The sequence below is a fragment of the Staurois parvus genome, unplaced genomic scaffold (genome assembly GCF_062004578.1).
Source record: "Staurois parvus isolate SC_StPar_1 unplaced genomic scaffold, SC_StPar_1.0 ptg000578l, whole genome shotgun sequence".
In the NCBI taxonomy this organism is placed as follows: Eukaryota; Metazoa; Chordata; class Amphibia; order Anura; family Ranidae; genus Staurois; species Staurois parvus.
In genome coordinates, this window is record NW_028318374.1 from 5,830,874 (window position 1) to 5,858,300 (window position 27,427).

The 27,427-nt window shown below is 43.8% G+C and overlaps 1 protein-coding gene across 1 annotated transcript in view; it reads left to right on the forward strand.

Moving 5' to 3' along the window:
- Nucleotides 1-27,427, forward strand: part of ST6GALNAC5 (ST6 N-acetylgalactosaminide alpha-2,6-sialyltransferase 5) — a 221,726-nt gene that overhangs the window by 172,822 nt on the left and 21,477 nt on the right. Inside the window, exons 3-4 of the mRNA XM_089692184.1 lie at nucleotides 2,511-2,920; nucleotides 27,158-27,265. Coding sequence (XP_089548310.1) covers nucleotides 2,511-2,920; nucleotides 27,158-27,265 — 518 coding nt within the window. The remainder of the gene's footprint in view (nucleotides 1-2,510; nucleotides 2,921-27,157; nucleotides 27,266-27,427) is intronic.

Below are 27,427 nucleotides of genomic sequence, written 5' to 3' on the forward strand. Positions count from 1 at the left end.
GGGAGTCTATTTCACATCTTCACAGTTCTCTGCTTGTAGGCAGGTGCAGTCTATTTTCTCCACTGTAGTTGGCACTCATCAGCAGCGGCAATGCAGATGATGGAGAAAGCCAAGAGAATCCTGGTTCCTCTATGGTTTCTTCGGTTATGTAGGGGCAGCATTCAATTGGATGTTGGCACCCCATGTGACTTTGGTGCCCATCTTGGGTCAGGTAGAGTCTATTTAAGTCCCTGGCTCCCTGGGATCAGCAAAGCATTCCGCGTGTTGCTATAGTAAAGACAGGTTACCCGTCTGGCAGGGAAAGTGCAGGGACACGCCATCTTGTCTGGAACGCTCCCCACTTGGCTATGGACCAACTAGGCTGCATTCCACCCCTCGAGACAGACGCTGTTGGCACACCTGAGGCCTACGTCTACTGACACATCTCTAATACAGTGCTCCCGGTTGGGTTGCCTTCCCGCCTGGCCTGTTCTGTATCGCCAAACTTCAGTTACAATATAATTCTGTTTCTCTGCACTGGGACCCTGAATGTTTTCTGCCTCCTCATCACTCTGTAACTACCAACATACTAAAGGCAAATAGACTGTGAACAGCCTCACGTGCTGCTGCTCCAGAGTTTAGTAAATTTAGCTCTGTTAACTTCTATCATCCAATCATGTGCAAGCAAACATGTTGTTTTTATTTTCCTTGCATGTGATTGGGTATTCTTTGCAAAGTGAAGCTGCACCTCATTTATGAAGCTCTGGTGCAACTGCACTTGCAAAGTACACAGTCTATTTGCCTTTAGTAAATCCACCGCATTGTCAGTGTATACATCTTGCCCTGAATGGGTCATTCAAGATGATGGTACAGATTGACCTTGGCCTTCAGGCCTGTGCTGCCATTGCCTGGGTGACTCATTGTCAAGGTGTCCACATCAACAATATATAGGCGGTGGCACATGCACAGAATGACCCTGGTCTTCAAGTATTCCAAAGGATTGAAGGCCAAGATCATTCTGTGCCTCTGAGCACACATTGTTTATGCTTCAGTCCTGGCAGCAGTGATGGCACATAAATGCATGTACACTGTACACATGTAAATGGTACCACAAACGTTTCCATGTGTGCTGCATAAAATATGGTCAAAATTGGCCCATGAATGCAACATTTTCTTTTGGTTTAGGCAGCAAATTGCTGTGGATCACAGGTCTGAACCCAGCATGCCTGTGTGCATGAGCCCATAGCTCAAAAAATGATTCTCGGTGTCTGGATTAGGAGATAAACTAATCTGTATATTAGCAACCACCTCGGTTTAAAGCAGAACGAAAGTTCACAAGTACTAACCCTGCAACGTCTGTGAGATCTCTCCTTGACTTCTTCCAGGTGCAGGGTCTTTGGTCATCTTGATTGGCTGGCAGGGGATAGACCCAACTCCTGCACATGCACGCAGGACTTTATTCAAACCAATACCCAGGTGTGCCTAGAATGTACACTGAGCTGCGCGTGCACACAGGACTTTATTCAAACCAATACCCAGGTGTGCCTAGAATGTACACTGAGCTGCGCGTGCACACAGGACTTTATTCAAACCAATACCCAGGTGTGCCTAGAATGTACACTGAGCTGCGCATGCACACAGGACTTTATTCAAACCAATACCCAGGTGTGCCTAGAATGTACACTGAGCTGCGCGTGCACACAGGACTTTATTCAAACCAATACCCAGGTGTGCCTAGAATGTACACTGAGCTGCGCATGCACACAGGACTTTATTCAAACCTGTACCCAGGTGTGCCAAGAATGTACACTGAGCTGCCCATGCACACAGGACTTTATTCAAACCAATACCCAGGTGTGCCTAGAATGTACACTGAGCTGCGCATGCACACAGGACTTTATTCAAACCAATACCCAGGTGTGCCTAGAATGTACACTGAGCTGCGCATGCACACAGGACTTTATTCAAACCAATACCCAGGTGTGCCTAGAATGTACACTGAGCTGCGCATGCATACAGGACTTTATTCATTCGCATGTGCATAGGACTGTATTCATTCTGGTATTGAGGTGTGCCTAGAATTTACACTGACCTGAACATGTGTAACTCAGTGTACATTCAAGACACACCTCAATACCAGAATGAATACAGTCCTGTGCGCATGCGCAGCTCAATGTACTTCCCAAATAAGTTTGTGACCACTCTAAGAAACTGAAATGGAAAACCTACAGGAAATGTGTTTAGAATGGTGTTCCTGTTTAATGATTTCAGCTCTTTTATATGAAGCCATTGTTATGATTTAGGATAACCTGAATTAAATGAAAAATCTGGGCTGCACTTTGTGTCATTAATAACAATTTTAGCGCATTAACCTGCATGCCACTGTTAAACGGACCTTCGGTTACAAATGGATGTTTAAAAACATATAAAATCTTTCTTTTTTTTCCTATGGAGCTGTGACATACGAGAGTTTACAGTGCCCTTTTACGTTTCACAATAAGTTTTAACGGCCGCAACATTTCTCTCCGCAGCCCCTGAAAATGCACTGCAAGAGTTGTGCGCTGGTGACCAGCTCCGGGCATCTGCTGGGAAGTAAACTGGGTAATAAGATTGACCAGACGGAGTGCGTAATACGTATGAATGATGCTCCCACACGGGGCTACGGACAGGACGTTGGCAACAAAACGAGCCTGAGAGTGATTGCGCACTCCAGCATCCAGCGGATATTGAGGAATCGCAATGAACTGCTAAACATGAGCCAAGGCACCGTCTTCATCTTCTGGGGCCCCAGCAGCTACATGCGGAGGGACGGCAAGGGACTGGTGTTCAATAACCTGCAGCTCATCAACAAGATACTACCTCGATTAAAAGTACACACCATCACCCGCCACAAGATGCTGCATTTCGATGAACTTTTCAAGAAGGAGACGGGAAAGGACAGGTGGGAATTTCTTTATAAATAAGATTTCATGTCTGGAGGAGACCTGCGTCTCATGTCTGTCTAAATGAATGACACTCAGATGTTCTGTATATAGGAGTCTGCCTTCAGATGTAGGCTGGGAAGAACGGGCTGTGCACACTGTCATTATATAGAAGCCTGGAAGGCATGGAACGTGAAGGATTGTACAGCAGTTCTGTAGATCTTTATTAGGATTAGGACCGAGATTAACAATATGCAATGTATGCAATGCAGGCCCAGGTCTAGGGGGTGCTGAGTTGTGCCCCTCTGACAGTGCATCCACAAATCCAAGGGGGAACTCTGATGGGGACAGTTGATGTAAGGGGGCACTCTGATGTGGAGGGTTGATGTAAGGGGGCACTCTGATGGGGAGAGTTGATGTAAGGGGGCACTCTGATGGGGACAGTTGATGTAAGGGGGCACTCTGATGGGGACAGTTGATTTAAGGGGAACTCTGATGTGGATAGTTGATGTAAGGGGGAACTCTGATGGGGAAAGTTGATGTAAGGGGGCACTCTGATGGGGACAGTTGATGTAAGGGGGAACTCTGATGGGGACAGCTGATGTAAGGGGGAACTCTAATAGGGATAGTTGATGTAAAGGGGAACTCTGATGGGGACAGTTGATGTAAGGGGGCACTCTGATGGGGACAGTTGATGTAAGGGGGCACCCTTATAGGGACAGTTGATGTAAGGGGGCACTCTGATGGGGACAGTTGATGTAAGGGGGCACTCTGATGTGGAGGGTTGATGTAAGGGGGCACTCTGATGGGGACAGTTGATTTAAGGGGAACGCTGATGTGGACAGTTGATGTAAGGGGGAACTCTGATGTGGACAGTTGATGTAAGGGGGAACTCTGATGGGGAAAGTTGATGTAAGGGGGAACTCCGATGGGGACAGTTGATGTAAGGGGGCACCCTTATAGGGACAGTTGATTTAAGGGGGAACTCTGATGGGGACAGTTGATTTAAGGGGGAACTTTGATGTGGAGAGTTGATGTAAGGTGGCACTCTGATGGGGACAGTTGATTTAAGGGGGAACTTTGATGTGGAGAGTTGATGTAAGGTGGCACTCTGATGGGGACAGTTGATGTAAGGGGGCACTCTAATAGGGACAGTTGATGTAAGGGGGCACTCTAATAGGGACAGTTGATGTAAGGGGGCACTCTAATAGGGATAGTTGATGTAAGGGGGCACTCTGATGGGGACAGTTGATTTAAGGGGGAACTTTGATGTGGAGAGTTGATGTAAGGTGGCACTCTGATGGGGACAGTTGATGTAAGGGGGCACTCTAATAGGGATAGTTGATGTAAGGGGGCACTCTGATGGGGACAGTTGATGTAAGGGGGCACTCTGATGTGGAGGGTTGATGTAAGGGGGCACTCTGATGGGGACAGTTGATTTAAGGGGGAACTTTGATGTGGAGAGTTGATGTAAGGTGGCACTCTGATGGGGACAGTTGATGTAAGGGGGCACTCTAATAGGGACAGTTGATGTAAGGGGGTACTCTAATAGGGATAGTTGATGTAAAGGGGAACTCTGATGGGGAAAGTTGATGTAAGGGGGAACTCTGATGGGGACAGCTGATGTAAGGGGGAACTCTAATAGGGATAGTTGATGTAAAGGGGCACTCTGATGGGAGCAGTTGATGTACGGGGGAACTCTGATGGGGAAAGTTGATGTAAGGGGGCACTCTGATGGGAACAGTTGATTTACGGGGGAACTCTGATGGGGATAGTTGATGTAAAGGGGAACTCTGATGGGGACAGTTGATGTAAAGGGGGAACTCTAAGGGGGAAATTGATGTAATGGGGAATACTAATGGGGACAGTTGATGTAAGGGGGAACTCTGATGGGGACAGTTGATGTAAGGGGGAACTCTGATGGGGACAGTTGATATAAGGGGGAACTCTAATAGGGATAGTTGATGTAAAGGGGAACTCTGATGGGGACAGTTGATGTAAGGGGGCACTCTGATGGGAACAGTTGATGTACGGGGGAACTCTGATGGGGAAAGTTGATGTAAGGGGGCACTCTGATGGGGAAAGTTGATGTACGGGGGAACTCTGATGGGGAAAGTTGATATAAGGGGACACTCGGATGGGAAGAGTTGATGTAAGGGGGAACTCTGATGGGGACAGTTGATGTAAGGGGACACTCTGAGGACAGTTGATGTAGGGGGAACTCTGATGGGGACAGTTGATATAAGGGGGACCTCTGATGGGAACAGTTGATGTAAGAGGGTACTCTGATGGGAAAAGTTGATGTATGGGGTAACTCTGATCGGAACAGTTGATGTAAGGGGGCATTCTGCTGGGAAAAGTTAATGTACGGGGCAACTCTGATGGGGACAGTTGATGTAAGGGGGCACTCTGATGGGGACAGTTGATGTAAGGGGGCACTCTGATGGGGACAGTTGATGTAAGGGGGAACTCTGATGGGGACAGTTGATCTAAGGGGGATGTCTGATGGGGACAGTTGATGTAAAGGGGGAACTCTGAGGGGGAAATTGATGTAAAGGGGAACTCTACTGTCACACTACTGACATTATGTCCCCTGACATTTGTTTACTGATGCCATCGCAGGACGGGTGGGCCCTAACACCAAACTATCACATATGCATTGCTAGCTGTCTGGAGCACGTTCGATTGGTGACCCAATGAGCAGGAGCCGGTAGGACAGGCCCTCATGTCAGCACAGTGCCACATGATCAGGAGAACTACTGCTCTGGAGTGTCCCGGCCTATTTAAATATTTTTCAAGTAAACTATATGGCCAAGGATATGTGGATACCCCTCAAATGACTGAGTTCAGGTGTTTCCAGTTAAGGGTATTGTTAATACAAAGACATTTTATCTTTGCATTCTATGCAAGAAGGTATAAAAACTTCAATGTGCGGCTCCCCCCTCAGCCCCCTCCATTATACTCACCTAAACACATTCCTGATCCAGAGATGTGCACAAGAGCAGAAGCTCTCCTGGGCACTGCCTCTTCATTGGCTGAAACTCAGCAGTGGGAGCCATTGGCTCTAGCTGCTGTCAATCACAGTCAGTGAGGAGGGGGCAGGGCTGAGCCACACTCTCTGTGTCTTATAGACACACAGAGGAGGCTTGGGTGCGAACATGCACGAGTGCCCCCAGAACAAGCAGCTTGCTCCGGGGGCACTCAGCAGGCCTGGAGTACTGGCGGGGGACCCGAGAAGAGGTGGATCAGGGCTGCTCTGTGCAAAACAATTACCCACAGCAGGTAAATATGATATGTTTGTTTTTTTAAAACAAAAAATGTGAACCTTTAGTACCACTTTCATGTTATGTAGTCAAACTAGCCAGTTAGTGGAACTCTAGTTTCCTTTTCACTTTTAAAAGGTATTGCTTTCATCTGTGCTGGAAGAAGCTTGTTAAGGGCTAGTCCATACCGTCATGTATGTAGTCACATATGGTAAAATCTGCATTGTTACGTATGTTCACACAATGCATGGTGACCTATATGTGCATTGCCGTGTATTGTTAGTTGTACCCTAATGCATACATACAGTGCAGTATAGCACAGCACAATGCACACGTGTGCATCCCTTGTGAGTTGTCAGTCCGCCCCTGCAGCGCAACGCACACATGTGAATCCCTTGTGAGTTGTCAGTCCGCCCCTGCAGAGCAACGCACATGTGTGAATCCCTTATGAGTTGTGATGCATCACATTCTACATAATAGAGCAGGTGATACATTGTGCACACTGTGGGCCTATTTAAAATGCAGGTATTGTGCCCTCCTGACTCCCCGTGTACTGTGCCCTCCTGACTCTCCCTGTACTGTGCCCTCCTGATCCCAGTATTGTGCCCTCCTGATCCCAGTATTGTGCCCTCCTGATTCCAGTATTGTGCCCTCCTGATCCCAGTATTGTGCCCTCCTGATCCCAGTATTGTGCCCTCCTGATCCCAGTATTGTGCCCTCCTGATCCCAGTATTGTGCCCTCCTGATCCCAGTATTGTGCCCTCCTGATCCCAGTATTGTGCCCTCCTGACTCTCCCTGTACTGTGCCCTCCTGATCCCAGTATTGTGCCCTCCTGATCCCAGTATTGTGCCCTCCTGATCCCAGTATTGTGCCCTCCTGACTCCCCCTGTACTGTGCCCTCCTGATCCCAGTATTGTGCCCTCCTGACTCTCCCTGTACTGTGCCCTCCTGATCCCAGTATTGTTCCCTCCTGATCCCAGTATTGTGCCTTCCTGACTCCCCCTGTACTGATAAATAGATGTTTAATTCTATCAACTATTTATACTTTAATTCTGGAGAATGGGTGCATAAATTGGGGCAAGCTGGTAGGGGTCCCAGTGCATTACTTTGCAGGGGCTCATGATGCTATAAAGACAGCCCTGTCTGTGTAGAGGAATATGTAGAGCTAATAACATGATTGGATGCTGGCTGTACACAGTAGTAAAGCAAGCGTCAAAGGCCTTTGTAGATGTCTGTAGGAAAAACAAAGATTTAAACCGAGAAAGCTCTGCGGCTAGTATGATCGCAGTTGCAGAGGCTGGAAGGACCCCCCGTAATGAAAAATAAATGCATCATGATCAGTCCCTATAACACAGGGCGGAATCCAATTATGTTCCATTCTCACCACCAGCATTAGAGACAAATAAATCTCTGTGTACAATCTGCAGATCCAGGAGATAGCTGTGATCACCACATGTGAGATGGAAGAAAACCGCAGGCAAAGCAAGAAATATTCCAGCAACGCGACATAATCACCGCAAAGAGTTAATTTATAATTGAATAGGAGAAATGTCGGGAAAAAAAACAATCATAATTATTATAGAAAAGATCATTAGTGAATACCTCGGGGGGATCTAAAATTATAGATTAGGAAGGAGCATTTGTGTTAATTGCAGTTAAATGTGAAAATACTGCCATATCAAGGATTATAAAGAGGGAACGTCATGCAAAACCCACAATTTAAAGGGAAAAGCCACATTTTCAAAGCATATCTAGACTCAAGAACAACAATGTAATATATTGCAGCTTATTGGTGCTTAGATGTGGTGGCAGCAATTTTTTTTCCTTTTTTCTTTATTATCACCTGGTGATTCTGCCAGTAACACATTTCCTGTCTTAGGGTGACAACGCCTAACACAGTGGCTAAGTGGTTAGCACGTTTGTCTGGCAGCACTTGGGTCATCGGTTCAAATCCCAACCACGGCACTACCTGCCTGGAGTTTGCATGTTCTCCTTGTGCCTGCATGGGTTTCCTCCAGGTATTCTGGTCTAAATTGTCCCTAGTATGTGTATGTATGAATGTGAGTTAGGGACCTTAGATTGTAAGTTCCGTGAGGGTTAGGGACTGATGTGAATGTACATATATGTAAAGCGTAACATAAATTGGTGGCACTATATAAGTACCTGAAATAAATAAATCTTACTAAATCTATGAGGATCAGCGTTGCCACCCTAGGACAGGACTACAGAACACCTCTTCTCATTTCCATAACATCGGGGGGGGGGGATCTGCAGTTCTCTGAGAGATCTGCAAAAAATGCTAACTAGGCTCAAATGATTTTTGTCAGGATCAACAGTTTTTATAGCATTTATCGAACAGATAGAACCAGGGGTGGACTGACAACTCATGGGGCCCCCGGGCAATAGGGGATCATGGGGCCCCTGTGTCCTTGCTCAAACTCAAAAAAGCCTATGAAAAAGGTACCAGGGGCATCTCAAGGGGGCCCCCTACTGACCCCAGGCCCTTGGGCAGTGCCCAAGTTTCCCAATGGTCAGTCCACCCCTGGATAGAACACTTTCAGTGTTATTAGATTAGATCCCGAGATATGTCTTCTTCATAATACAGAGCTTCCAGTGAAAATATACAAGGATTCGGGGCTGTGGTATTATTTGAGTGCAGCGAAAGGTCTGATACCTAGGTTTTGGAAAAAAAAAGGAAGTGCCGACAGAGGAGGATTGGATGGTTAAAGTGAATCAGATCTATGGGACGGAAAGATTGTACTATACACATATAGATAAGATGGAGATGTATTATAGAAAAAAGAAAAAATGGGAAGAGTACAGAGAAAAAGTGAAATATATGAAGATGTAATACCCCTTGAAATTAAAATTAGAAATAATATAGGAGGAAGAGAAGAGGAGAGAAAACGCAGAGTGTTGGGGGGAGGGGGAGGGTTGGGAAAGGGAGGAGGGGGAGGGGAAGTAGGATGGGAAGTGGGATTTAGATAATATGTTAGAGGGAAGATATTGCATGGATATCCTTTTTTATTGCAAAAGGTGACAGTTATTTGTATGTGGTTGTAAATTAATAAATATTTATAATTAAAAAAAAAAAAAAAAAGAACACTTTCAGTGGTATAGACAAACCCAACCCCTTTTACCAAATCCCAGTGATTAAGCACTGCATGGCATGGCTTTGAGTGGGAGTGAGCGGTGTGCTGTCATTGCCATAAACCTTGGCTGGATTTGACCGTCTTCGGTGGGCGACCCGTTATTTGAATGGTGAACTTTTACTGGCGTAACATAAAAAAAGGCAGCAAAAGGATCTGATACACGTGGTTCTGGTGTGGGTTAACATCCAGTGCCCCAAGTCTTCATTGTCCTGGCCACACCTCTGTATTACAGCCCCATAGACTTATATTAGACCATCTCTGATCATCTCTGGCACTGGATACAATAGAAGTCTATAGAACATTAATGGGTACGCACAGCCAGGAAAGTGAAGACTTGCACCCGTCGATGTAAACAAACAGCAAAACTTTGGCCATTGGGTAAAGGTATGTATGCACCCAGGTTGAAGGTGGGTTAGGTTGGGTCAGAGAAAGGGAGCAAAAAGGATAACACTGTTCAACAGGTAAAAGTTTTGGGCATAAAATTAGCTAATCTTACATAATTTTGGGGTGCTGAAAACGAAAATGACCCTAAAAAATGTTGATTGGCTCTAGTTTCCATGATATATTCACCCATCTAATGACGTAAGCCATTCAAAATTATGATGCAATTTCAGCTGCATATTGCGCAATTGATACTGGTGACCAATAGAAAATTGCATGTATACTGAGATGATGCAATAGTAGCCTTTAATTGCATCACTTCACTGCATAAAAGCTGAAGTATCTGTAGCTGATTGTAGTTCGACAGCGTCTTTACATTTCGTTTTATGCTTATATAGGCTACTCAGTAATGCCTCGAACTTGTGTGAATAAAGCAGATAATTTCTGCTATATCTGCGGTGAAATAACTTTTATCTCACAAAAAAGGAGGATAACAGGAATGATTAAGAAAGCCTACAACTTGTATTTTGGCTGCAAGATAGGAGACCAGGACAAGAGCTGGGCACCACATATATGCTGCAATTCTTGTGGGACAGCACTGGAGCAATGGTTGAATGGAAAAAAGGCATCTATGCCTTTCGCTGTGCCAATGATTTGGAGAGAGCCAACAGATCATGTTAGTAATTGTTACTTTTGTATGGTGCCTCCAATTGTAAAAGGGCTAAATAAGAAGAAAAAGTTATCTGTGCACTATCCAAATATTCCATCGGCAATACCTCCAGTTCCTCATGGAGAGAGGCTACCAATTCCTAAAGCACCAGAATCCTTCGTGGTTGAGTCAAGTGAGGAAGAACCTGAAGCGTGTAGTCACGTGCAGTTGTAAGAGATAGCCCTTTCCTCGAATACAAGAGAAAAGCCAAGAGAAGCAAAACCGACACAAACTGAAGACAAAACTAGTGAGAATCCTAAGTATTAAAATGATTCAACTTAGCTTATGGCTATAATTTTTCTTGGTAATCCTATGCAATATATTATGCCATTTAGGCTTTGTTATGTAGTCAATATCACTTGCTTTATATTTGTGGAAAGACATCTATCTATATAATTATTGTGCATTATGTAGTCATTACGCCTATAGTAGAAAACTTTCCGTTTACAGAAAAACTAGAGCCAATTGACAAATTTCATTGTTATATTTGAACTCAGAATGTGAAATTCATTAAGAAATGGATCCTTTTGTTTCCAAAACTGGCAAAAAATAAAAATTTGTTGAACAGTGTAATTGCACTTTGCTTTAAGGTGAACTTATCCTTTAATCATTCTCTACTTTTTTTTTTTTAAAAAGCTGTACCTTAAAGGATAAGTTCACCTTTTGTAACATGTTACAAGCAGACCAGCTCCTGTTCCTCCCCACTACCCATACAATTTTTTTAAAAAATGCAGCCATGCGGGGCTCAGCCCACACAGCCACCTCATTCATTCACAGTGTTCTGTAAATGAATGCACTGCCTTTGCGGCTGTTGGCTTGTAGTTCTCAATGAACTACCATGGCGCTGTATGGTCAGGCAGATATTCTCCTAGATTGTAAGCTCCAAGGAGCAGGGCCCTCCTATCCCTCTTGTATTGTTGCTGTATTGTCTCCCGTTATATTGTAAAGCGCTGAGCAAACTGTTGGTGCTATATAAATCCTGTATAATAATAATAATATACTGACTGGTCTGCAGAAGACCTGCATGGCACCAACGATCTACTGATCACTGGTACTATGCTTTAGAGCAGTGTTTCTCAACCTTTTTTCATTAAAGCACCCTTTAAAATCATGGACAGTCCCAACGCACACTTTAAAACTATGGACAGCCTTGAGGCACCCCATTCTTCCAAAGCGAATACACTTTAGCATACTAGTACAAAGCCATATTCTGGTGTTTCTCTTCTCCCTCAGTTTTTCTCCATCACCGAGCTAATGTGACCCCAGCACTGATGGAGGGGGGCAGGGGAGGGTCAAACTAGGATGCTGCGCAGGCAGCTGACATTGTCCTTATCAACTGATGATGTCATTGGTTGTCAGGACGCCGATGGCTAGAAGGTCGTAATGGTGCGCAATGAAAACCTGTGGCTTTGTGTAACTAAAAGTCAGGCTTGCTCCACCTGTTGGCTTTTATACAGGTTTTGGGCAATTTTTCAACATTTTACCAAGGAACCTCGGGGCACCCTGGTTGAGAAAGGCTGCTTTAGAGGCTCCAGAAAGAAAAAATGGTAAATTGCATATTTTTTACCTGCAAAAAAATTTGCACTGAATACATTTTGTCAAAACGTGAACTTATCCTTTAACCACTTGACCTCCTGAGGATTTACCCCCCTTAATGACCAGGCCTCTTTTTGCTACTCGGCGCTGCACTAATTCAACTGATAATTGCGCGGTCATGCAATGCTGCACCCAAACGAAATTTACGTCCTTTTTTTCACACAAATAGAGCTTTCTTTCGGTGTAATTTGATCACCTGTGCGCTTTTTATTTTTCACGCTATAAAAATTTTGAAGAAAAACAATATGTTTTACTTTCAGCTATAAAAAATATATAGTAAACTCAAAGTTGGTTATAAATTTAGGCCAAAATGTATTCTGCTCCATGTTTTTGGTAAAAAAAATTCCAATAAGTGTATATTGATTGCTTTGTGTTGAAGTTATAGCGTCTACAAACTATGGTATAAATACTGCAATTTACGCCATTTTTCTGCTATACAGCGCTGCGCTAGTTTAACGGACAATTGCGCGGTCATGCAATACGGTACATAAATGAAATTTACATCCTTTTTTTCCCCACAAATTGAGCTTTCTTTCGGTGGTATTTAATTGCCTGTGCGGTTTTTATTTTTTGCGCTATAAAAAAAAGGCTGACAATTTTGAGGAAAAAAAACAATATTTTGGACTTTTTGCTATAAAACATGTCCAGTAAAAAAAAATGCAAAAATCAAATTTAGTCATAAATTTCTGCCAAAATGCATTCTGCGACATCTTTGCTAAAAAAAAATCCCAATACGTGTAAATTAATTGGTTTACGTGAAAGTTATAGCGTTTACAAATGGCGGGAAAGATACTGGAATTTTTAATTTTTATTTATACTAATAATGGCGCCGATCAGCGACTTTTGGCGGCAATCAGCGACATATGGCGGCGACCGGCGACTTATGGCAGGACTGCGGGACAGCGGCGGACATTTTGACACTGGGGGGGGAACTGACTTGGGGTCACTGACATCCCCAGTGACACCAATACAGTGATCAGTGAAAAAAAACCACTGAAACTGTACTAATGTCACTGGGGAGGAATGAGTTAACATTTTTAGAATTTGCAGTGTAAGGGGAGTGTTTTACTAGGGGGTGAGGGTGTGTACTGGACGGGGAGGGAGGGGGGAGCTGATCGAGGGAGAGAAACTCTGCAGCTTCTCACAAGCTGTCAGAGAACTGACACAGAACAGGGCTGTGTGTAAACAATGCAGCCCTGCTCTGTGTCAACGATCACCGGCAATCGCGGGAAAACGGCCGGTAAAAACCGGCCGTGACCCATCGGCTGACACCCGCTGCTGACACCCGCGGGACAGGTAGGGCAGGCGCGCGCCCCCTACCTGTTTTGAAGGCAGCCGTTTTAAAACATGCTTTTGCCTACAAGTGCCGCCCTGCCACCGTTTATATGCGGTGGCTGGGCGGCAAGTGGTTAAAGGAGAAGTTGGGCCAAAGCTTTTTGGCCCTACTTCTCCTATGAATCACAGGAGTGGTGTCCGTTCTGCACTCCTGTGACCCATTTTAAGTTAGCAGCGGGCTAAAACCTGCTGACCGCTGACGTCACTCAGCTGGTCCAGACTCTGCATTGATCCCGACTTTACAGGCGAGCTGCTGAGAGCCTGTATCAATCACTCCTGCCCCCTCCACAGTCCAGAGCTCCAGTGAGTACTGGAGGGGCATAGCAGAGAGCCAGTGACTGACAGTCACCACTCTCTGCTCAGACCAGAGGGGAGAACTGAGTATTCAGCAGTGTTTGATCTCTTAGTTCTCTGTGCAGAGGCAACCGGGGACAGATGCAGTATTGGACCAATGCTGCATCCACCTAGGTGAGTATAATTTTCTTAACCCAATACCATACTTCTCTTTTAACTACAATCAATGTGCTACTAAAGGAAACATTGTCAACATGTATCTAATTATCTCAGTATCAAAGAGATATACAGTGCATTCAGAAAGTATTCAGACCCCCTCACTTTTTTCAATTTTGTTATGTTGCAGCCTGAAACTACAGTTGTTTAAATTAATTTTTTTTATCATTAATGTACACTCAGTACCCCATAATGACAACGTGAAAACAGAATTTTAGAAATGTCTGGTAATTTATTAAAAATAAAAAACTAAAATATCACATTGGATAAAGTATTCAGACATTTGCAACAACACTTGAAATTTTAGCTTAGGTACCTCCCATTTCTCTGGATCATTGGTGAAATGTTTCTACACCTTGATTGGAGTCCACTTGTAGTAAATCAAATTGGACTTGGTTTGGAAAGGCACACATCTCTCTATAAAATGCCTCACAGCTGACAATGCATACTGTATAAGAGCAAAAGCCATGAGCTTAAAAGGAACTGCCTGCAAAACTCAGAGACAGGATTATTGCAAGTCACAGACATGGGGAAGACTACAAAAACAGTTTTGCTGCACTGAAGGTTCCCAAAGTCCGCTTGAAGTTTGCAAGAAAGCTTTTTCAAACTCCAAAGGGTTTTCCTGTGTTGTGGCTTCTGTCTAGCCACTCTGCCAAAAAGCCCAGATTGGTGGAGGGCTGTAGTGATGGTTGACCTTCTGGGACTTGTCCCATCTCCACACAGGATCTCTGGAGCTCAGTCAGAGTGACCATCAGGTTCTTGGTCACCTCTCTTACTAAGGCCCTTCTTCCCTGATTGTTCAGATTGTCCGGGTGACCAGCTATTGGAAGAGCATTGGTTGTGTCAAATGTCTTCCATTTGAAAATTATGGAGGCCGCTGTGCTCTTGGGCAACATACAATTTTGTAACCTTCCCCAGATCTGTGCCTTGCAATAATGCTGTCTCCGAGCTCTGCAGGCAGTTCCTTTTTGACCTTTTGACTTTTGCTCTGATACATTCTATTTTCATTTTGTCATTATGGGGTACTGAGTGTAGATTAATGAGAAAAAAAATGAATCAAATAACTGTAGTATCAGGCTGCAACATAACAACATTGGAAAAAGTGAAGAGGATCTGAATACTTTCTGAATGCACTGTAAATGACCAGTGTAGCCTTGGGCTAGGCAGGAGCATTGGGTGCTTTCAGTGCACATGCAGTTTATTAGGAAATTAGATTTATAAGGACTTTTCTTGGCTAAATGGCCCCTGTGGATCAGCTGTATCATTAAATGTTTATAAATGAGCCAGACTGGGGCTATGTGAGCATTTTATTAGAAAGTGATAATTGCAGCCATACAACACAATTGAATATTTCCTGCTGCAAACAATGGATACATCAACGGCCTGCACAGTCATAATGGAACTGGACAGGTAAAACAATTTTTCATCTTCTTCTTAACCTTACTTTTGTTTTTTAAGACCTTTAAGTACACTTGTGGACAGCTATATTATTAAACTGCTGACATGTCTATACGGGAAGCTCCTACATCTGCCTGAATGTACCTTTAACAACCTGGCAGAGAGGCCAAAAGCCAGGGCACCCTACTATTCAAACAATCACTTGGCATCCTGAAGTTACTTGGTCCTGCTTCCTCCCACGCAAGTCTATTGAGGTTCATAACCATCTTATAGGCTAATAGTACAGCAAATGAGGAAGTGGGGTGCCCTGCAGCACTGATAAAGGTACACTCAGTCAGATGTAAATACCTGCTGTAGCAGTTAGCAGTACAATTATTATAATTGCAGTTCCATGGACCATAAAAACTTTGCAATAAAATTGCTTCAATGCTACTAAACGGCCTACATGAAAAAAATGTGGTCAGCCTAGTGTTAATGGCATGTACCTGTACAAGTCTTCATGAGCTCCAATTCCTGAGTGCTCTAATACAGGGGTCTTGAATTAAAATTTACGGAGGTCCAGTCAGTAAAATCTTCTGCCGGCAGAGGTCCGAATCTCATGTTTGCATGATAGCACACCACAGTTCCCCTTTACATCACAGCTCCCCTGTGCATCAGTGTCTTTAGCCTACCCTTCAAACCATAGCCACATTTACATCACAGCTCTCCTTTAACATCCCCCCTTTCCCCTTTTCATCCACAGTCCTCCTTTACATCACAGTCCTACACTCCTTTAAAGCAGTCCTACCATGTTCTCAGTTCCCCTTCACATCAAGACCCTATTTACATTGGAGTGCCCCTTTATATTGCAGTCCCCTTCACATCACAGTGCCCCTTTACACTGCAGTGTCCCTTTATAACACAGTGCCCATTACAATGCAAGATCCCCTGCATAGTCCTACCTTTGGCAGGAAATAGGCACTTATCAGCCTTGGGGTGTGCCCTCCTGGGTCTCCTACCTGGCCGCCATTGTCATCCTCATAGCACAGCATGGGGCAGGAGGTGCTGCAGATCTGGATGAAGGGTGGGAGCTGCCCAAATTAATTTGTTAGTAAGTGGGTGACTAGCCACTTATTAATTTGAAAGGACTCAACTTTGATGTGCAGATCTGCAGTACCTCCCACCCCATGCTGTGCTGTGAGGATGACAGGGGAGGCCAGGCAGGAGACCAAGGAGAGCACAACCCAGGCTGACAGGGCAGTGGTCCAGACAGGACTGTCACTTGGTCCGGGTCCAGACCAGGGTCCGCCATTTAGTGATCCGTGCTCTAATATATTCATTCTGATGTTACATTTTACACTTCTTGGTGAAGCTGGCTAGCTCGCCACTCCCTCCTGCCCACATGCTTTCCTTTTGGCCAACAAGACTGATAATCACAAATATTAGAGATATGGGAGGTCAGAAGGATGGATCAGCTCTTAGCACCCTTATGAATCTTTATTTGAGCTTTGGGGTTTCCAGTTCAATGTAGTTCTGAAAACATTTTGCCCCAACTCCAAGCAAAACTGGATTTTGTTTTGGATATGTCTGTAGAGTTTCTCATTTAACCAGTTAATGGTATATCTAGTAGTAGTTAGTCACATTCCACTAGACTTGTTCAGATGTTTCACAGCTTAGTCAAGCCATTTCTTCCGCTGTATTAAGTGTCAGGAACATACCCAGAATTTACATTCACACAGGTAGCACAGACACCTTAATCCAATCACCATGAAAAGATACTGTAGATGGTATTATCTTTTACTTGGGGCCTGTAAAGCATTGCACCCACAATCAGCAAATCACAGGACTACTGCAGGCTTGTATCTGTGTGCTTGTACCTCGTATGGGCAGGCAGATACACACTGACAGGAAAAGACAATGAAATACAAGAGCACTCAACAGTGCCATGGCAGTTCATTGAGAACCACAAGTCCACAAAGGCTATTGTAGTTCTCCCATTCACAGAACTCTGTGAATGGATGATGCGGCCAGGCTGACGGAGCCCCGCACGGCTGTATTTTTTCAAAAACAGTGGTAGCGAAGTTGGGGAGAAGATCCCCTGCTTGCTGTCACTGGATGTAGCAGAATAGGCTGGGGGTGGAGAGTGGGAAAACGTTAATTTTCCATCCTAAAAACGGGTGGAAAATGTAACATGTTCCCAAAGTTGAACGTATCCTTTAAAACAGAATGAGAGGTGAAAAAATTGTGGAACCACCTTGTTACTTAATCCCATCCTTGGTGACAGGATAGCTTCATAGGTGTTAATTAGACAGGCCAGAAATTTTTGTTTTGGATGGATTCGTTATTAGAAGAAGTTGAAGATGCATTCAAGAAGTTTTGCAGTTTTTTAGCTTTTCAGTTTTTTTCGAAACTATTCGGACAGATTCAAGATTTTCAAATGACTAATCTGCTGTCAGTGGGATTCTCCACTGACAGCAGAATGTAAACAAAACAAGTGGTCTCCCCCAAAATGCATACCAGCCCCTTTGGAAAGTGTAGAGAAGGGCAACCAAACCAGGTGGAGGTGCTGCCTCCACCTGTCCTCTAACATTCCCCCCTCTTCCCTTATGTGCCACCCCTTCCCCAGCACAGCCTCTTCTGTAGTTGCCTACTTTTCCTCCTCTGCCCTCCCATCAACCCCCATCCTGGAATGCCCCAGACTGAGGAACCAATTCCCCAGCTCCCCCCTCCCTGCGCAGCACTGCTGGCTGGCTTCCCCTCCTCCCCCTCCTGCAGCTGTAGCTGCTTCTTGGGCAGGAGATAGTGCTCAGGATGACAAGGAGGCTGGTAAACATTTCATGTTTACCAGTTCCTTCCTGAAAGAACACAGTAAGCGACTGATCGCTCCTGTGTTCATTCATCACTGAAGCATAGTAAACTGTTTACTATATTTTAGTTTGTAAATGTATAGGGATTTGTATTATTTTGTCTGCAAAGTAGCTGAGGCTGCAGAGTAAGGGAATTCAGTCCCTTTCTCTGTATCAAAAAAGAGACATACGTAGTCTGTTTAGACCCCTGATGTCTCACTAAAACCAACCCCGAAAAACTAAAAAGTAGAAAATATTACAAATAAAAAGTATACAAATAAAAAATCTTGTAAAAAAATTTAAATAAAAAAAAAAGTATGGCCTAGTTCACATGACACATACTACAGAATACACCCATGAGAGTCCATGTTTACCCATATAAACCACTGCTCTCGGTTTGAGATTCATGTGGGTGCGTGTCCCTGAACTCAGACTGTCTGTGTTTGGGCTGTGCATCCACACGGATGTCAGATTCGAAGTAGCGACTGTATCTATGCAGTCACTGTGCCCCAATTGACATGAATACGACTGTCTGCACGGGGATACATGGAACACCTGTGCATCCTCATGCATGTAAACACAGCCCTCACATGAGTGTACACTTCATTATGCCCCATGTCAACGAAGCCTTAGTAGGAATTTTAACAGGAATTTTGTAAGTTATCTAGTGTTTATACTGGAAGACAGATTGACCTGTGGTGAATTATACTGGGGGACAGACTGACCTGGGGAGATTATACTGTGAGACAGCTTGGTCCAGGGGGGTTATACTGAGGGAAAGATTGACCTGGGGGGGATTACACTGGGTATAGACTGACCTGGGGAGATTATACTGTGAGACAGATTGGTCCAGGGGGGTTATACTGAGGGAAAGATTGACCTGGGGGGATTATACTGACAGATGGAACTGGAGGACAGGGGGAAGGATTATACTGGGGGACAGACGGACCTGTGGGGCGGGGTTGTATTGGGGGACAGACTGACCTGGGGAGATTGTACTGAGGGACAGACTAACCTGGGGGGGATTATAGTGGGGGACAGATTGACCTGGAGGGAAGGGATTATACAGGGGAGGTCAGACTGAATTTAATGGAGGACAGAATGACCTGGGACAGAATTGGATTCCCCCATCTACCTAATTTGTGTGGATGGAGGAACCCACTGGCTGAACAAGAAAGAAAACTGTCTATAGACAGCTTAAAGTGATTCTAAAGGTTCTTTTGTTTTTTTTTTGTAAAATAACAAACATGTCTATACTTACTTGCTGTGTGCAGTGGTTTTGCACAGAGCAACCTGGATCCTCCTCTTCTCAGGTCCCCTGCAGGCTCTCCTGGCTCCTCCTGTTTGTCAGGTGCCCCCACAGAAAGCAGCTTGCTATGGAAGCACCCACTGCTACATGTGTCCATTCACACACAGAGCCACGGCTTGGCCTTGGCCCTGCCCCACCTCTCCTCATTGGCCAATGGCTCCCGCTTGCTGACTCAGCCAATGAGGAAGCAGAGACCCAGGAGAGCCGAGGCTGTCAACCACATAGCTGGATCGCGATGAGGCTCAGGTAAGTATTGAGGAGGCTGGGGAGGGGGGGTCTGCTGCACACAGAAGGTTTTTTTACCTTCATGCATAGAATGCATGAATGTAAAAAACCTTCAGCCTTTACAACCATTTTAAACAGACTCCTGCACTATACACACTATATTTAAAAAAAAATGTCAGTCCTGCTGCAGCAGGTTCTATATTTTGTACAGATATGCAGGTTTGCAGGTAGTTTAAGGGGACCTTAGGGCATGATATTTAAATGATTTTTTTTTTTTTTACTTTAATGAAAAATTACTGCCCCTTGGTAGGTTTTTAAAAAAAAATTTCACTGATTTATGTGCCTCAGGGCAGTACCCAAGTCCCCATAACCCTTTTTATGGCCAATAACTTGCATATAAACCTTCAAAATGGGAACTATTGAATTTACAAGTTTGAATCCCATAGACTTGCATGGACTTGAGTTTGAAGTTCGTGATTGAACTTTTGTTAGGTTTGAATGTTCAACAGGGGGGTGTTCGGCCCATCACTAAAAGAAAGAAGGAACCCTCAGATATTATGGGAATACAAACCAAGAATATAATGGACCAAATAGACCTTTTTTAGGATGAAGGAGAGAGGGTTACTTCCCCAGGAGGATGGACTGAGAAGACTGGACTAGAAAAAGCATGGAAAGAAGAGAGGGTGTCTAGGAAGCAAAACAAAAAGAGAACATTAGGGGAACGAGTCTTCAACCTAAGTGGAATCACAATAACTGGAGTTTAAAAAATGTCCCTAAGAAAAATTTGGATGACTTTGAATCTTTTGTAGAAAACTACACTAGAACTATACAAACTGAACAGAAATACACCACTGCTCTTTGAGAAACAAATCACTCTTCAATCCACCAATAACTGAAAATAAACATATAGAGTTGTTCAAAAAGCTTGTTGTACAAGATTTAGATAATCTAAAAGTCAAGGAAGTAGTTGACCATGATACTATAAGAAGAGGTATTAAAAGCTTGGAATGGATAAAAGACATAGGAGGGATTGTTATACAGTCACAGTGGCTTAGTGGTTAGCACGTCTGCCTTGCAGTAAATGGGTCATAGGTTTGATTCCCGACCATGGTGCCTCCTGCATGGAGTTTGCATGTTCTCCCTGTGCTTGCGTGGGTTTCCTCCCACACTCCAAAGACATGCTGGTAGGTTAATTGGATCCTGTCTAAATTGGCCCTAATATGTGTATGTATGAATGTGAGTTAGGGACCTTAGATTGTACACCCCTTGAGGGTTAGGGACTGATGTGAATGTTCAATATATATATGTGTAAAAGCGCTGCGAAAATTGACAGCGCTATTTAAGTACCTGAAATAAATAAATAAAAGATGCATATCAAAATGAGATGCAGAGATTACTGAATGACACTGAGACTTATCAAAAATTGGCAGGCAACCCAACCCTACAATATAGAACTTGAAAAAGTGGTTCACTTGGGATCCTGAAAAAAAATCCTTGACAAAAAAGAAGCTAGGTATCTAGTTTCTGATGTGTGCAGAATTCCAATCATGTATATAGTACCAAAAATACATAAAGATAATGTAAACCCTCTGGGAAGGCCCATTGTAAGTGGCATTAATTCAGTCACAGCCTGGATGGGACAATACATTGATGGTTTTCTCCAACCAAACGTACAGAAAACTGAGGCGTATTTACATGATCCAAAATATACAACAACTGATGGAAAATATACTGGTGGAAGAAGATCTATTGATATTAGCTACTGCGGACGCAGCATCCCTCTACACAATAATCAATCACCAAGAAATGTTAGCAGCCATGAAATGGGCATTGAGAGAATTTAGCAACCTAAAATGCAAACAGAGAAAGTAATTGATAACATGCCTTGATTTCTGCTTGGAAAATAACTGTTTTTGGTACAATCAGGAATTTTACAAGCAAAAGATCAGCATAGCCATGTCGCCAACATTTTTATGTCTTAGTGGAAAGAGGAGGCTATTTATCAAAACACACACCACAAATTTGTCTTTCATAAAAGATTTATTGATGACATAATCATCATGTGGAGAGGAGACGAAGAGTTTACAATAATTCCTTCTGACTTTGAACAGTAATGATAAGAACATACGATTGTCATGGGATATCAACAGAGAGATGAACTTCCTGTACTTGGAAATTAAGCTAGAAAGCAATAAAATAATAACCAAGACACATTTTAAGGTCATGGATCGAAACAGCTATATACCAACAGTGAGTTGTCAACACGATCCCTGGTTGATCAATATACCAAAGGGTCAGCTAATGCACCTGAGGTTCAATTGTACAAATTGAACCAAGCTGACGTAATTGGAAGGAGATTTCTAAACAAGGGCTACAACAATAAATTCATACAGGATAGAATCAAATAAGTAGCTGATATGGAAAGAGAAAAGCTAAGTGAAGATAATAGACGAATGGAAAAATAGGAAAATGTTCTGATTATCGTAGAATATAGCGCATAGTATAAGTAAGTTGAATAGGTTATTCAATGTCATTGGCCCATTTTGAAGTCCGATAAGTATCTACAACAAGTGTTACTAACTAGTTCAAATTGGTTGAACTAGACGGAAAAGCGTGTTTCTTCAACCTATATATGCAACAATGTAACTTTCAGACCTTTCATTAATCTTGGGCATTGATGTTGATGGTGAGCTGCTCTCCTTTAGGATTATTCACTGGGCATTTTTGATGTCTACTTTATCAGCACAATGGTAGCAGAAAGATTTTCATTTGTATCTTGGGCAGTGGTGTACCATCAAGGGTTACAGGGGTCACATTTGGGACCCTGCTCCAAGGGGGTCCCTTGCGGCCTCCCTGTCACATTAGGTTTTGCAGGGGAGGCAGTTTTAGGATCTGTTCCTATATATGACTCAGCCTGCAGCAGCTGATGGCCAGCTTCTCCTCCTCTCTCTGCCCCTGCTTTCAGCTGCTGCATACAGGGGATTGGTTTGTCTAATTGCCACTCCCCAATGCACTAATCACCCTTTCTGTGCTCTCCTCACTGATTGCATGTCTGTGCCTATTACCTGGCTTCCCCCCTCCCCTCTCCCACTGGCTGCTGTCGGGGATCTTTTCAGAAGGGCCAGCAGGGAAGGGGCCTGTAAATATGTGATATGTCCCTTCCTCAAGGCTCAAGGTTATTTTTGTATAGGGGGTGCTTTCTGTCAGGGGGCCCAGGGGCGTTGCCTCTTTTGCACCCTTAGGCTCCTTTCACATTGGTCAGATTCCGCCTGTGATCTGCTTGATCAGCAGGGGATCTGTCTGCTGATCCCCACTGAGCAGGCGGATGACAGTTCTATGCCCACTCCACTTATGCAGAGCGAACTTGGACACAGCCCGCTCTCCTCTATGGGCGGTCAGATGTAAATGGACACCCAACTGCCATCAGATCTGATCTGCTCGACAGAAGGGGAACAGATCTCCGTCCATCTGTTTTTAGTGGATCAGCTTGGATTGGATGTGGGCAGTTCTAAATAGACACTGCTCCAAAGAGGGGAATAGAGATTCCGAATCGGTCTACCTGAAAAACGGACAACCCCCCCAGTCCCCTCAATACTCACCTGAACCTCATCGCGATCCAGCGATGTGTACAACAGCCTCGGCTGTCCCGGGTCTCTGCCGCCTCATTGGCTGAGACAGAAAGTGAGAGCCATTGGTTCCTGCTGCTGTCAATCACAGCCAGTCAGCCAATGAGGAGAGAGAGGGGATGGGTCCAAGCCACAGCTCTGTGTGTGAATGGACACACGGAGCAGAGGGTGCCCCCATAGAAAGCTGCTTGCTTTGGGGGCATCCAACAGAAAGGAGGAGCCAAGAGAGCCTGCGTGGGACCCGAGAAGAGGAGGATCCAGACTATTCTGTGCAAAACCACTGCACACAGCAGGGAAGTATAGACATGTTTGTTATTTAAAATAAAAAATGAACCTTTAGTATAGCTTTAAAGTGGTTGCAAACCTCAGACATGAAATATGAACAAGAATATCCCTCTATAGTGTGTAATAAGTGTAATTTCTGTCTACTGCCTTGTTCCTCTGTTATCTGCATGAGTCACTTATATTTTATATTGAATTTCATTTCAAGTTTTCCTGACACCAAGAGGTAAAAAGGTGATGGGGGAGGGAGCTTCAGCACAAAGACTGTGATTGATAGCCTCTTCACTGTTGCTTTGTGAAGCCTGGGTGTCCCTCGCTTCCAATCTACTCCCAGCTTTTCGCACTGAGCTCTGTAGAGTGTAACTTCAGTTCCGCTCCCACTGTGTTCTGAAGGCTCAAACAAGCTGTATAAATTCTGTACTTTTTATAGTTGTAGAGAAGAAAGGAATGCAGATAAACAGGTACAACTTATGTATGAGGATTTGTTTCATCTCTGTGTATCACTGGAGGATATTTCCCTTGGTATATGTAAGGGTTTACAACTAATGTAAGGCCCCTCCATGTTGGAGAGCTGCTTAACCAGAGTCATTGTGCTCCACAATATGGACGTATCTTTACACTAAAGATCTGAACTCGTTTTGGATTCAGGGCTACCTACATTTTTCAGGGCTATCTACCTACATTTTTCTATATAAAAACAACTGAGATTGGAACACTTCCCTACTCTATCCTGAACTAAAACAATTTGGGCTGGATGTAGGCACCAATAGGTCTGCTGGCTGGACTTTGTGACTGTAGCACAGGTTCACTGGCAGCTCTTTGCTCGACTCTACTTGTTGCCTGAAGTGGTCCTTTAATATTCTTGCAGCTCACAGTACTCTCATTTCCACACCCAGCACAATTCATATACAGAATTCCGCTTTGAGTCTGGTTAGTAATGTGCTTCAGGCGCTGTAATTACAGTGTTCAAACATTAGGTAATACATGCTTTTTCAGATGGACTTAGCATTTTTCTGTGACTCCCTGTAATTTGGATGGTGATGGGAAAGGCAGGCCTCCATCTAGTGTTTAAGCGTTATTAGAAGAAAAGCATCAGATTGCAGACACGTTCTCAGCATCTCTCCGTCCATCCATCCAACCAAGCAGTGAGACAACAGGACTGCGACATGCCAGAGCTTCTGGCTAGATCCATCGCGCTGTGCATTATCTGATAAAACAGGGGTTGGTACAGTTGCTAAATTGCTTTCTACCCTAGGGCAAAATATGAATCGGAGTCCCTTACATCATTTCTTTATGTCAAAGTGCATTTGTTTTAGATATCATAAGAAAGAGTCGCGACTGTCTTCTTTTAGACAGTTGTTACCAGAAGAAGTGACCCCATTGGAAGCTATCTTCTCAATTCCTCTTCTGATGACAACTGCACATTTCTGGATTTCCTATTGGATATCATATGTACTCTCCAGTGCGCCAAGAAATGAATAGCCAGAGGGAAGCCAAGGGGGCCAGGACAGAGGTGACCTAAAGATGATGCTTCAGGGGTGCAGCCCTCCTCAGACAGGGAAATCAACCACTAGAAAAAGAGTAAACAGGTGGCGCACACACCTAGTGCATTATCCAAGATTTGTTCAAAGGTATAAAAGACAAAAACATACTCACAGACGAAGCATGTATAAAAAGCTTTTGCATAATGAAGATGGCCACAACAGCGGGCAAGGTGTTCCAACTGTCAGTGCGGTCAAGAGGTTGACGCATTTTGGGGATGAGTCCCTTTCCTCAGAGCTGCTGACCAGCCTTTCGGACTGGTTCAGATGTGATGTGAGTGAGGTAGACCAATGGTTGAAACAAACCAGTGGGGCTTCTAATACCTATTATTAGAAGCCCCACTGGTTTGTTTCAACCAGTATAACATATCTCTATCAAAGCAAGTTTTCTTGTAGTCTCTTCTAGATAAAAAGCCTACAGAGATGGTGCTTCTATTAAGGCAATGAATGAAAATAGCATTCTTAGGCTGAGCTTCCTGAGACCACAAGATCTCTACGGTTTGAAATATTTTGTTATCCAGCTGCTACATCAATAGGTGTAATTTAAGTGGACCTATCAGCTGGTGCTTAGCACAACCCAGACCTACAATGGAAGGCACAGGCCAGTTTTGCCAAAGTTTCCACAAGTAGAGCTAGCTTCAGGACAAATTGCACCTGTACACCATCACAGCAACAAGCTCTGGGTGGGTAACAATGACAACTTTCCTTTCACCTTCAGGTTTACCACTTTTCTAGTAGTGACATATCTGGTGTGTATTTGTTATGGAATTGCCATTTTTTCACCTTGTGCACAATTTGTTTACCATGCTGTGTTAGGCCCCAACCACTTTACACATATTTACACTTTGCCACAGAAGCCCCTGTGTACAGAACAAAATGGATACCCAGTAGTAGAAGCAGTGCATGCCTGGACATCTGAAGACTTTAGCCCTATAGTAACATCAGATTCAAAGAAAATTGTAGATACTGAGTCATAAGTTTCTGAAGATTTAACAGGCTGAAATAGTTTTATTTTCTAAAGTTTGTTTCCAATTCAAATACAAGAGCACCTGAGAGTCACCTTTAATATGCAATGCTTTAAAGGAAAAGGAACCCTGCCATAAAGGAAATACACAGGCTGCTCATCCTAACCTCCTTCTGAAAGCACTAATTGCCTGGTCTTCTGGTCTTAGTACTTTCTGATGCTGAAGAAGTTACAGATCAGGTGTTCTGCCTTCATGTGCAGACTGCTTGTCCCGGGTCAGTGAGAACTGAAACCAGGGAACAATCAGACATGGAAGTTAAGCAAGTGGCGTTTTTAGGAAGGAGGTCCACAATGCTAGCCCATATAGTTCTCTTTTGGCTGGTTTGCCCTTTAAGGCTGCATTCACACTTGAGCGTTTTGTAGCTTGAAGCTCCAAAAAAGCTCAAACTTAAAAAATCAATTGTTCTCTATAGTGCCTGTTCACACCTGATTGTGCAAGCAGGCACCATAGAGAACAATTAATTGTTTAAGTTTGAGCTTTTTTGGAGCTTTGAGCTTCAAGCTACAAAACGCTTAAGTGTAAATGCACCCTAAATCTCCATCTTTGAACTCCAAAATCATTTTAACCTCATGTATCCCTCTCTTGGTTATGTCTAGAAATGTTTCCTGAATGTAAGTGATGGTCAGATTGGCCATATGTAAAAGAATTCTGTTGTTGCCTATTGTAATCAGGTTCCTCCATTCAAGTACGGGAAAATGTAAGGGACAATCTGACTGATTGTGGGACTGGGAGTTCGTTGCTGGGTGTTTTCTCTGTGGATGGTTGTCCATCCAGTTTGGTTGGATAGGTATAACTGGTATACTTACTACTGCATTGTACATGTTCTTATAGACCACTGTGTCATTGTGACCTGTATAATCTGTATAATCATTTTTTCATTATATGACCATGATGTGTGCTACTAATGTTTAATTGTTACTGTACTCTTTTTGAGTAAACGCCATAAAACTTACCTGCAAAAAAAAAAAATCAATCCGAAATAAGGATAGTTATCCACAAGACCAGCTTTGCCTCTGTAGTTCTTCCAAAGGTATTGTGTTAACAATAGAAAGTAATGTCTGTCTATCATTGCCTTTCAGGAAGATCTCAAATACTTGGCTCAGTACCGGATGGTTCACCATGTCCATTGCACTAGAACTCTGCAATACAATTAATGTGTACGGGATGGTTCCTCCAGATTTCTGCAGGTAAATCTCCGATCTGCACAGCTCTTTTGGTCTCTGTGTGTGTACATCAGGCTTATGTTAGGTAGTATAGTAGGTATAGGTAGGGCTGCTAAACATAAAACCACAAATGTTAATCCACCATTAAAGAGGAACTCCAAAACAGTTTTTTTTAATAGAGTGAGG